The sequence below is a fragment of the Phalacrocorax carbo genome, chromosome 23 (assembly GCF_963921805.1).
Source record: "Phalacrocorax carbo chromosome 23, bPhaCar2.1, whole genome shotgun sequence".
NCBI lineage: Eukaryota > Metazoa > Chordata > Aves > Suliformes > Phalacrocoracidae > Phalacrocorax > Phalacrocorax carbo.
This window is the reverse complement of record NC_087535.1, coordinates 5835446-5847336: the sequence shown is the minus strand read 5'-3', so window position 1 is coordinate 5847336 and position 11891 is coordinate 5835446. Positions and strand designations below refer to the sequence as shown.

At 50.0% G+C, this 11891-nt stretch overlaps 1 protein-coding gene across 1 annotated transcript; it reads left to right on the top strand.

The window, feature by feature from the left end:
* The first annotated feature begins 3125 nt into the window (after positions 1 to 3125).
* IL10 (interleukin 10) lies at positions 3126 to 8100 on the top strand. The gene is made up of 5 exons (XM_064471873.1): positions 3126 to 3374; positions 4822 to 4884; positions 5180 to 5332; positions 6028 to 6093; positions 6396 to 8100. Exons 1-5 carry the CDS (start codon positions 3216 to 3218, stop codon positions 6486 to 6488), a joined length of 534 nt encoding a protein of 177 aa, XP_064327943.1. The 5' UTR covers positions 3126 to 3215; the 3' UTR covers positions 6489 to 8100.
* Positions 8101 to 11891: the final 3791 nt, after the last annotated feature.

The following is an 11891-nucleotide window of genomic DNA, read 5'->3' as shown; positions in this document are numbered from 1 at the left end:
TAGAGCATAAAATACACAACGTTCCTTTGTCCAAAAGCAATGACAGAGACCAAGAAGGCCAAAAAATGTAAAAACTTGCCCACATAAATGCTTGCCAACGTAAGAAAAGCAACACACATAGGTGGTCCCTTTAATAACAAGCGTGAGATGCCACCCTGCTCCAGCAGACAGGACCTCTGCAGACCTCCGAGCCCGAGCCCTGCCTGCGCAGGGTCAGCCAGCACAGGCTGCCCAGGACCACGTCCAGGAGAAACCTTTCCACATGCCACGTTGCGAAGGAAAAGCAGTTGCCTAAATGCCTCTGTTTTACTGCAGAAATGCAATTCTGCTGTTCTGCTGAGTATTTCTTGTGAACCTGCAGCTCTTAGAAGTTTGTGGGAGGTGGGGTAAAAGTGTATGAATGGCTTTTGAGTAACACACTTTCCTTCCTGAAATGATCTTCTTGGCAACATGAAAGCTGTTTCCTAAAGGTGCAGAAATACACCCACGTCCCCCGGACACTCTTTAGGAAAAGGTACTTTATTCATTCATGCAACCACTTCATAATACTGCAGAGTCAATGCATTTCCACAGCAGTTAGCAAGAGTGAGTCAGAACGAAACTGCACTGTCAAGATCTCTGACACGACAAAGGAAATACAGGTAAACACAGCGGAGTATCATCTGTGCGCAGGCCAGAGTTTCCTTTGTGGAATGGACACATCTGGCTTACGCTCGTACGAAAAAAAAGAAAAAATACAAGCCAGGTTCCAAAACAGGGAGGAGGGAATTGCACAAGACAGAACCGCTCTGGGTGTCAAACTGAAATGACTTCATGGAGACCCACAGATTGCTCAAAATAATAGAAGTTTGGAAACGAGCGCTCAGCTCCTCGGCAGGAAGCCCCTGCTCCTGGCGCCGTGCCGCTGCTGCACCGGCTCCCACCGATGGCAGGAGAGGTTCCCGTGTACCCAAATACCCTTTGCTTTGCATCCCACAAAAATACCGCTACCTAAACCTAAAGCTGAGGCTGAGAGCGGCCCCTCCGCTGCAGGGGACCCGGTTTGCAGGGAAGTGCCCGGGACTGCATCCTCCACCAAAGGGAGTGGGTTTAGCTCTGGGCTTTGGTCCAGGGCCAGGCTGCCTGGGGACCCGCTCCGGGGCACTGCCTCCTGAAGCTATCTCACCCGCTGCCCTTACCACGTCAGTTTTGATGCCCTGATTAAAGTTAAGCAGCCATCCAGGTCTTGGCAGTGAAGCTTTATCGACCTGTGGCAGATTTGAGTTAATCCAAAATAAGCAAAAAATCTCCCAGGGTGGGAGCCAAGGGGGAAAGCAGAGAAAGGTGGGACCCTACCTGTGGAAATGGGTTGAGTTTAAAACTACCCAGTTTTGTCTGAGCCATCTGCTACTGGCTCGCTCTTCTCCATCCTCATAGCTTCTGCTGGCGGTCAAGGGGAGAAGCCGCATGGCTGCGTAGAGCAGGGGAAGAAAAATGGATCACCAAATACACAACATGCACTGTGATTCAGATCAACTAGCGTGCCTGCAGTGATTCACCGGGAGCAGGCTTCCTCATCTCCTCTGGAAGAGGGAACATCAACAACAAAAGGAAAATAAATCAGAACACAAAATCCCACTTTGTCTTCAATTACTAATGTTCCTTTACTCTTACTCATACATACGCACAACAAACTTTCCTCTCTCTTGTTCCTTAAAAAAAAAAAACAAAAAAAAAAACCCCAAAACAACAACAAACCAAAACTTAAATATATGGCAACAAACAATATTTTGCATTATCCCAGCACTTTTTTTTTTTGCAACAAGTTCCTTCACAGGGGTTTGCAAATTCAACTTAAAAGAGGTCGAGTGTGGTGAAGAAAATGAGAATGGAAGTGATTTGTCCAAAGCAATGCGTTGGAGACAGGCTGGGAAGAACACACTGTTTCAAAATAACACGGGAGCGTTCGAAGAAAACCCTCTGCTTTCAGAAAGACCAGATTAATCCCCACTTTCTTTTTCTTGGATAGCAGACTCCCAAATTCGTCAGTGACATCTTTATCACACGGAAGCGGTGGGGTGTGTACAAATATATATGGAAAGAAAGCATGAAAGAGAGGAAAGCGGAAAACAAGAGAGACGTCAGAGGAATTGTCTTCAGCCCTGAAATGGTAATTTTATCAGAGCTGAGACAATAAGTCTCAGTTGACACAGTACACCCAGTTCATAGAGCCAGCGCTGGGTTGCTTGGATGGGCTTAGTGTCCATTTCTAGGAAACGAAATAGGATTAAAGAGCCAGAAACAGGAACACTCATGACCTGCTTGTACACCTTACCACCTCACACCAGTGCTAAACTAGCGGCTCCCATGGCACGAGCCCCGCTCCCACCCAGCCGCAGTGGGGAAGCAGCCAGGCAGCCGCGCGCAAGCCCTGAGGGACCCAAGCAGCAACGCATCCCACCCGGGCTGGGCGCCTCCGCCGCATCTCGGCACATCCCAGAGCTAACCCCGCTAGCGTTCAGATGCACCGGCTGAAGTTTGGGAGCACAGCCTCTGAGCTTGCTGAAAATCCACATCAACTTCAGCAGATGTAGGCATTAATTGAAAACAAACAAAAAAAAAGAAGTAAAAATTAGGATTTAAGATTATTATGTGTATTTGCAGGATAGCATTAGAAAGCCTAAGGAGGTGACAGTGTATTTGTGCAGGTTCATTAAAAACAATGCTGCTGAATTATGCATGGTGCTGGTGATCCTAAGCGCAGGTTTGATACGGAGGTTTAAAAATAGAAACACTTTTTTTCCCCTAACAATAGGACATTCATCTAAAAATAAAAAGCAACTGTGAGAATGCAGAAGTAACCTCACACAGCACCTTTTCTTCTCCACGTTATATCTGAAGCTTTCCTCTTTAGCCACATTTAAATTTACAAGAAGCAAGCAATGAAAAAAAAATGCAGAGTCTAAGCACAAAAGATTTGATGGGGTGTGAGGAGAGGAGGGGGGTCAAGAGAACAGGAAACCCAAGTTGACGGGAAACCCGAGTGACATTTGGTTTTAATGAATGACTTAAAACCCCAATATTGCTCGTCAGGAAATGGGGAGAGGAAATTGAGCGATGTTTTGAGAGTATAAATTAGGGGCTCCATCAAGGTAAAGGCTGCAGATCTGCTTTTTACCCTCCTGTGAAATTCAGCTGACAGCTGGACCGAGAGGCAAGCAGCAAACTTTCACAGCATGCAAACCTGCTCAGCCCTGGTCTTGCTGCTCCTGGCTGCCAGCACCCTGCCTGCCAGGTGCTCGCACACCAAGCCCAGCTGCCTCCACTTCTCCGAGCTCCTGCCTGCAAAGCTCAAAGAGATGAGGATCAAGTTTGAGGAAATTAAGGAGTATTTTGTAAGTATAACCCTGCTAGTCTCTCCTTCTTGTTTTGCTTTTTTTGGTTGTTTTTTTTTTGTTGGGTTTTTTTTTGCAAAGTTCAGTAATTTGGATGAGGGGGAAGGCAGCTTCCTCCCAGCAGAAATGATTTGGTTGCGTATTATGCTATGGGCTGACAGGGGTGAGCACAAGAAGGTCAGTTTCATTGCTTGCTAAAAGGCAACGTGCAAGGGTTTTTTCTTCCTAGTTTTAGTTACAATGAACTCGAGAGATTTCATAATGCATCTTTGTGAACCTTCCTAGCCAGACTTCCCCCTGAATGTTGCAGACCAAATTATTCACTGAATTGGTAGGAAGGAAGCAGTCCCTTCTTCAGGGCAATGAAGTCCAGCCTCACTGAAGTCAACTCTAGATGAAAAGGGAAACCTTTTCCTACAGACTTTTTCTTTGAAAGAACCACAAAAGCCTGAACATGGTATTTTATGACTGGAGAAAATCTATAGTACCTAGCGCTTGCTGCGGTGCCTGCAAAAGGTCACTGCTTTGCATCGCAGTTAACGGGAGCCTCGGGGTTGGTGAGAAAGCAGCACAAGATATACTCAGAGCAGTTGTCATTGCATCAGTACTGCTAGAGATGGTTGGTCACATCTGTGTTACTATCTTAGTTAATGTCAGTGTTTTAGCAATAGAACAAGCTAATTCTCCAGATTAAATCTCAGGCTAAAGTCATGACTCGTATCTATTGTCAAATGAACACAGTCAAGACTCTAAATTTAAAGCTTGCTGTAAATCTCCCAGTTAATGTTGGAAAGGAACATTTTTAACCTCCCAGGAAAGCTTTGGTACCTTGGTGCCATGGAGTGATGCTTTGGCTTGTGCCAGCCCACCCTGCTGCAGTGCTCTGCTCTTCCAGAGCCGATGGTGCAACAGAGGCACCTCAAGAACAAACACCCATTGCAGACCCCTTTTCCCCTGTTGACTGGAGACTTACAGAGGTAACAAAACCAGGAGAGATTAAACCCTCCCGCCCCGGCGAGCCCGCGGGCAGCCCGGCTGGGGTGGACACCTCGCTCCAGGGCCTGCCGTACCTTTGCCACCCAAGTGAGGAGCGGTGCAGTTTGCATCAGCGCTCTTACATAAACACCCTCCGCAGCTGAAGCGAGCGTGCAGCGCTGGCAGCGGCGGGAGGAGTTTCACTTTAACGAAATCGGTGGTACTGAAGTTTGTGATTTCACTATCTCGCTGTCTTGACCTAACGGCAGTTTCACTGCAAGATTACAGACCAAAGAATGGGCGACTCCCGTAACTGGTGTTACGGTACCGTGCACGAGTGTGCCGGGTGCTTTTTGCCTTCGCTTCGGTGGGACCATAATTACAAACAACGAAAACGATCATTCAGTAGGGCAAAGGGAAAGGGAGCGTTGATGCCTGCCTAAGCTCATGTTTCCATTGCATCCTTCTACAGCAATCAAAAGATGATGAACTTAGCGTCCAGCTGCTCAGGCCCGAACTGCTAGATGAATTTAAGGTAAGAATTCTAATTCTTATTTAAGTCCCTTCTCCTTCAGCCAGTGTTTTGTAAAAAAGGAAGCAGATTGTAAATTGGGGTGTTTTCAATGTCAGACAAGGTCAGTTCTCCAGCCAAGCAGTAACACGTGTCTGCGGCAGGGCTGATGCATGGTACCCCCCCACATTGCAGCAGCAGCAAGCGATGCTAAAATGCTGCGCGTGCCCTGACCACCGCTGTGATTTTGGTTTTTAAAAACACCCACACGCGTCGGTGCTTGCGGCCGGCCCCAACGCGGTTACCTCCTATCGCCCAGGGGAGCTTCGGCTGCCAGTCAGTGTCGGAGATGATACGGTTCTACATGGAGGAGGTCCTGCCCAGCGCCATGAAGACCAGCACGGACCACCAGCAGAGCATGGATGACCTGGGCAACCTGCTGCTGAACCTGAAGGCAACGATGACGCGCTGTGTGAGTGGGGCTCAGCATCACGGGGTGGGAGGGGGATGAAATCAGTGCTCCAGCGAGGCAGGGGCAGTCCCAGACCAGCAGCAGGGTGGGGAGCGGGTGCTGGGTCTCCCCAGAGCAGAAGCGTGGGTGTTGGGATGGTGTGGAGGAGCAGGGTTCTGGGCAGGCAGTACCCATAAGGATGGGGTTTCTCCTAGTCCCCGCTCTCCAGGTTTTCATCCGTTAAATACCGGTGATTCAGAGGCACCACTTATTTTCAGCCAGCCCCGCCCAACACAGTCTGGCTGGAGGCATAAGGGGAGGGAGGGCGGAAGGGCTGTCCCTTACCTGGGTGTTGGAGCAGCGCGGCTCCGTGACGATGCCGTGACCCCATCACCTGCCAGCGGCTGAGTCAGATGGGGCGAACCCCGCCCTGGGCAGAGCGCGCCGCGGGGCCTCCCTTGCCCAGCCCCGGGGCCGGTGGCAACGGGCACGGCGCTGGGAAAGGGCTCAGGGGCCGTGCTCGGGTCGCGCCGTGCTCATTTCGCCAGCGCAGGGTGCAAAGCAGTGGCAGTTGCAGCCCCAGAGAGCCCCATGCCCCACGTGGGGAGGGGGAAGGTGGAGAGCGGCGGGGCGGCAGTGACGAGGGGAGAGCCGCCGCCGCGCACCCCGGGAAGGAAACCCGTGTGGTTGACGCTGTTGTTCTCATCCCTTTGCAGCACAGATTCTTCACGTGCGAGAAGAAGAGCGAAACCATAAAGCACATTAGGGAGAAGTTTGATGAGGTAAGGTCCCCGCTCGCGTGGCCACGCTGAGGTTGGGAGGAACCCACCGCCCCAGGCGAGGCAGTGGGTTTTACTGCCGGCTTCAACTTAGGACAGAGAACAGAATCCAAGAAAGTCTTTAATTATATACATACCTAAGGCAGAGAAATCCAGCAAGCAATGCTTGGAGGAGCAGCCAGCACGTTCTCCTGAGGGGTTGGGCAGAAAAGCTGGAGATGATGGAGGAAGGAAAATATGTCTAGTGATTGTACATCACATATATAGTCACATTCAGACTTAAACGGAGTGGCTTTCACCTGCAGATGAACGAGAACGGCATCTACAAGGCCATGGGAGAGTTTGACATTTTCATCAACTACATCGAAGAGTACTTGCTGATGAAGAGAAGGAAGTGAAAACGCCCACGGGTCTGCACCTTTCGCACAAAATCCAGCTATTTTTTCAGAAATCACTTTAGGCTGCAAGAGCACACAAGAGATTAAGTTATCTTAGGGTTCAAGTCAAGAATTACAGTCAGTAACTTCTACTATTATATTTAAAAGTGGGGGTTTTTTAACAACTGAATTTAATATTTATTACTTGTAATACCTCAGTATTTATGTTTACAGTATGCTTTAAAGAAAAGTGTGATGAGCTTGGAAAATACTATTTATTGTTCAATATTTTAATACTGTCTATGATAGTGCTATTTTATTCACAGCTTCAGAACACCCAAAGCGGCATTTTTCTGGGGAGCAGAGCTTATCCTGAGTGCAGTTTCACTGAGCATGGTCGCCTGATCAGGAGCAATTCCTGCCCTGAGTTCAGCAAAGCACTCTCCTCCTGTTCCATCCCTCTGTTTATGCAATCAAACTTTTTTCTGCATAACCCTGTACTCCGATTGTGCACTTGGAATTAGGCACTGAAATATTCAAAATTATTCCATGCCTTGCATTGAGCAAAGCAGCCATAAATGTAACCGAGGGTATTCTTTTCTCCTGTGCATGGAAAGCAAAGTGGAGGAGGAAGAGGAGGAGGACCTGCACTCCACTGAACAGCACGCGCTCAGGCCACAGCAATAGATCAGTTAACCCCACCTCTAGACTTCAGCCTATATTTTGCTTCAGGTTAAAGAAAAAGTAGTAGCAGGAATTAAATGTTTGGTTCTAATAGAACTTGACTTAAATGTTGTTAACGAGTGACTTTGAGAGCTGCTCGGTCAGCCACTCTGCACTTTTGAAAGTTTATTTAGTATTTTCCAGTCTTTGATTGGGTTTTACTCGCTGTTTTGTTGGTTGCTTTTTTTTTTTTTCTTTTAGAAGTTAATTAACCACCATTTTAAGGTGGGTTGGGTAATTTGCATTCAAATTCATAAAGCTGCACGCAGCACTGACAATATTCGGGTTTGTGTTATTTCTCATCCTGCACACGAGGAGCTGCGGCAGAGACGTGCTGCAGGGCGAAGGCTGCAGAAAGCAGCTTCGGGGCCCCCGAGGGCTGCTGCTTTTCAGGCTCCCCTTCCGCGTGCCCCCGTGAGTGCTACAGCCAGAGGAAAATGTCATAACAAGGAGGCATTTGCTTCTAATATTTAGAAGTACTAGGGCACAGTGTGATGAAACACAGTCAGTTTGTTGTTGGCTTTGTAAGTTACCACCGAAGAGAGGCTGTTTGTACTTGATTTATTGTATTTGTACATTTATGGTGACAGAAGGGCATTCCTGCTGGCAGCCTGCCCGCATGGGAACTGGTTATCCCAGAGCAAGGGTGGCCCCAAAGCAGGAATGTGGGTCGCTCCTTCCGCTGAGATCAGTTGGGTGGCGTTGGCTCAAGGGCAGCGTGGGAGCCACACACTGTAAAACACAACTGAAGCTTCTTACCACGGCATGTTAAGCTCCTGCTGAGCTGGCTCTGTACTAGTTTTTCCACCAAACGCCTTGGCTTGGATGTTGTAGAAGAAGCAAGGACGGCTCCAGAGCCACGGCGAGAGCCAAGAGCTTCAGCAGCTCCGTTCCTGGGGCAGTCACGCTGGTGGGGACACCGTGCCTTGGCCACAGCTTCTGTCACTGTGTGAACTTTTGCATTTTATCTGTATGAAAAGAAATCTTTTTTCTCTCTAATAAAGACCTCCTAATGAATAAAGCCTCTGTTCTGTTCTTGCACGTTGTTAACAGGGCTGTAAATCAGCACCAGCACATAGATGCCGTGCCCAGTGTCACTGTGCTGGGGAAGAGCCCAGCGGGCACGGATCCAGGCGAGGAGGGCCACTGAGGATGCACTGCATGCATTAACGGCCAGGGAAGTGCGAGACCTGAGGTCCTCACATTGACATGCAAATTTCTGACAAATTTTGCCAGAATAAAATACCCGCCAGCGATTTCTTAAAGTAGAGAAATGCTGGCCCCAAGGTACTCCGTGGGTCACTCCAGCCTCTTCAGCCTCCAACAGTAAAGTGTTTCAGCCATTGCCCTTTTCGGAGCAGCAATTACAGTTAAATAACCGGTTACGTGCCCGAATGTCATTGATAATCAGCAGGGCTTTAACATCCCTGCGTCTCCCTTCCCCTGGTTTACAGGAGATAGCGCTTCTGCCTCTTTATCTACTGAGTTGTTTTTAACTTCATATTTGTTCTCGTCAGGATGAGGCCTTGATCCTAGATCAGATAGTACCTACCAGCTAAAAATGAGACTAATACAAATTAACAACAGAACTGTTTGCTTTTCCTCAGGCTGGGGATTATGTATCTATGCACATGGATCCATATGCACAGCAGTTGAGTCCCAAACAAAACCGAGCTGGCATTTAAAGCTCTGTTACGAATAAACCCAGAGCTCAACCAGCACAACCATTTCCAAACGCCAGCTCACACCGAGAGCCCAGGCGGCTGCTGGTGGGCACCCACCTGGCCCCATTGCTGTTTCACTTCCCAGCCCCTTTAGCTTTCACTGCTCTTAGCCCTTTACTTGCACGTGCAGCAGAGTCCAGGTGTTTATTGGCAGCTGGGGTTTCTTTCCTCACTGCATTAGAAACAAAATATTTTCAGTTAATGACAATTTCTAAGTCTATTTCTGCCCAGACTTCAGCCTGGTATCGGTCAGTGGAACCGCTGAATTTGCCCACGAGATTATTTGTGTTCTTAGTAAAACCTGCAGTTGCGACCATTGCTTGAAGCGTCACCCCAGGCAGATCTGGTCCACGTGTTCTCCTGATCCCTCGGCATGCATTTTCATCCCTTTTACATAACTTTTCTTCCATGGGGAGGTAGGAAACAGCGCTCAGAGCCCATGTCAACAGGTCGAGACAGGAGGCCAAGGGTCCTTGTGAATGAAACTTGTGCCTGAGCTCTGCCCTGCATGGAGAAAAGGGCAGTGTCAGCTCAGCTGTGGTGAGTTTTTCAGTAAAGCTCACTCACTCTGGTTAAAATAACCACAGGAAGGAAGCAGATGGGATGCCTCTTGCTGTACGGAGAATGAAGGTTTCCAGTTACCTGATGCTACAAGGAGTCGTTTGATTGAGAAGAAAATGGAGGCAGAGCAAGTCAGCAACCTGGACGGGATGGCTGCCTGCTGGCAGGGGCGTCGGTGTGCGAGAGGAGCTGGCAGAGTGGGGAGAGGCAGCTCCGCTCCTCCGAAACTGGGTTGAGAAGGTGGAGGGGCTCCGGCAAGGCGCGGCGGGGCTCCCAGCCAGGAGCCCGGGTTCGCTCAAGGGAGAGAGAAACAAGAGCCAGGGGACATTCGATGCTAGATCGCCATGCAAGCCATGTACAAAGAAGTCTGGGCCGTTTGTCACCAAGACACGGGGATGTTTGCGTCATGACGCAGCTCTGCTGGGCAAAAGCACGCAAACACACCTCTGACTAAACATATGTATCATCTCCAAGAAGCTTTAGGAAGGGTGCTCTGGAAATCCCAGCAGAAGCTGCCTGGGCAACCAGAGGCAGACTCTACCATGGAGAAATGACATTTCCAGCAGAGGAGCAATCACCATGATTCATTTCTGGCCATGTTCTCAAGCATCCTTTTTCCCATTGCCAGGCCAGCCCTATCCTGCCAGGATGCACTGCTTAAAGAAAAAAGAGGGAAAAAAAAAAAAAAAAAAGGTGGGGGAAAAAACCCAACCCAAAGGGCAACCTTCAGAGTTGAGACACCCAAGGCACTGTTACAGGTCACCCGTGTGACTCATGACACCTACCTCAAACCAGAGTCACAGCACCAGCATCACCCAGCTCCCTGCTCGCGGCGTCTCGCCAGGCTATGCCCTGAGCTGACACCCGCTGCACGTGTTGGGTGGGGGGGGCAGCTCTGCAGACCCCCTTGGGTCCCAACGCCAACTAACATGCCAAAAACATCGGTGTTTGGGGGGAAAAAATAAAAACAACAACAACAAAATGGTCTTCTACTAGAGTAGCGTGGTGCCATCGCAGCGTGAGCTCTGCGCACGCCATCAGAGCTGACTGAAGCAGTGGCGGGCGAGATGAGCTGAGGGGAGATCTGGAGCGCTGGGCTGGGGCTCAGCCTCTGCTGAGCTGGATCCCAGCAGGGCCGCGCAAGCGCAGGACGAGACCCCAGGCACAGCATCCCCTCTGCAAGGGACAGTGCTCCCCTACACACCTCTTCCGTGTGCAACCTTCTGCTTCTCAGGCAGCCCCGCAAGCTGCCGCGGCGGGAGGCTGCGTGCACCGGTGGAGCGCATGATCCCCCATCGCTTAGTGCTGATGCAGTTCTTACCAATCTCGGTGTCAGTCTGGGTGTTACAGTAACAGCACAAGACTGTCGCATAGATCAGAGACGGTGGTTTTCTGGTTTTTTTTATCCCACAGAAGCAAATGGTTTCCTTGTTGGGTATCTTCTTCCTGAGAGCTCAGCTCACTGTCTGATCAGCAGCCCCGGTACCTGGGAGCCTGAGTCACTCGCCCAGCCTCGGCCACTCCTGCCTGCCTAAGCAAGGTTGAGATTCTCACCGGGCCAAACACCACGTCTCAACCAGGCGACGTTAGTGCCGCAAAGGTTTCCGTCTGGTGCGGCTGCATGAGGTTAAGCCACTTCTGGGGTTTAAAAAAAAACAATGTTTAATAGTTAAACCCTAGAAGAAAGAATTGGAGATTCTGTCTAAATACAGGGAAAGATTATCAGACCCTCTGTTCCTGAGGGGCAGCTGCTCTGCTCTTGGAAGAGCATCACCATCAGGTCAGAAACAAACCCACTGGGAACGGCATGGCTGATCCAGCCTGGCATAACACGGCCAACACTAGTAAAATCCCATTTCTGCCTCCTGCACAGCCCATCAGTCAACACCACTGCACCAAGGACCACCGCCTGATTTTCATTTTCCCCTTCAGAAAGTCCAGTCAGCGCTCACTCAACAGAACCTCCTTCTGCGGTTAAAGGCACACATTCCTGACAGCCCTGTGCAGGGCAGCGAGCCCCGAGTGGGCTCCGTGGCACACGACCAGCAGACGGGAACAACCCACTGCGGCCGGCGAAGTCCAGGCTTGCCTAACCACGCTGCCACGCAGGCAGGGGTTTTCATGGTGAAACCAGCTGAGCCGCAGCAGATGAATCACTGCCAGCCAGTGCCGGAGCAGGCGCGTTGGCCATCGACCCCGCTGCCAGCGGCATGGCGTGTGCGAGGTGCCGCAGTGCAGGCAGTCACTCCTTCCACTTTTATTTTTCCCCCATCAGAGAGAATCCTGGCTCGCAGGAAGATGCAATACCCAGCCAGAGCGTGGGTATTGGCACCCACAAACCCCGCGGATGCCAGGTTTGCACGGGGAAAACTGTTTAGTCATTTCACAAGTGCTTTAGTTTAACTGCTGCAACTTG

What these genes read in the sequence shown, in the direction of transcription:
- IL10 (XM_064471873.1), top strand. Translation starts at nt 3,216, where the DNA reads ATGCAAACCTGCTCAGCCCTGGTCTTGCTGCTCCTGGCTGCCAGCACC. An exon ending in AGGAAATTAAGGAGTATTTT is followed by an intron (nt 3,375 to 4,821) that starts GTAAGTATAACC and finishes ATCCTTCTACAG; the next exon opens with CAATCAAAAGATGATGAACT. An exon ending in AGGCAACGATGACGCGCTGT is followed by an intron (nt 5,333 to 6,027) that starts GTGAGTGGGGCT and finishes ATCCCTTTGCAG; the next exon opens with CACAGATTCTTCACGTGCGA.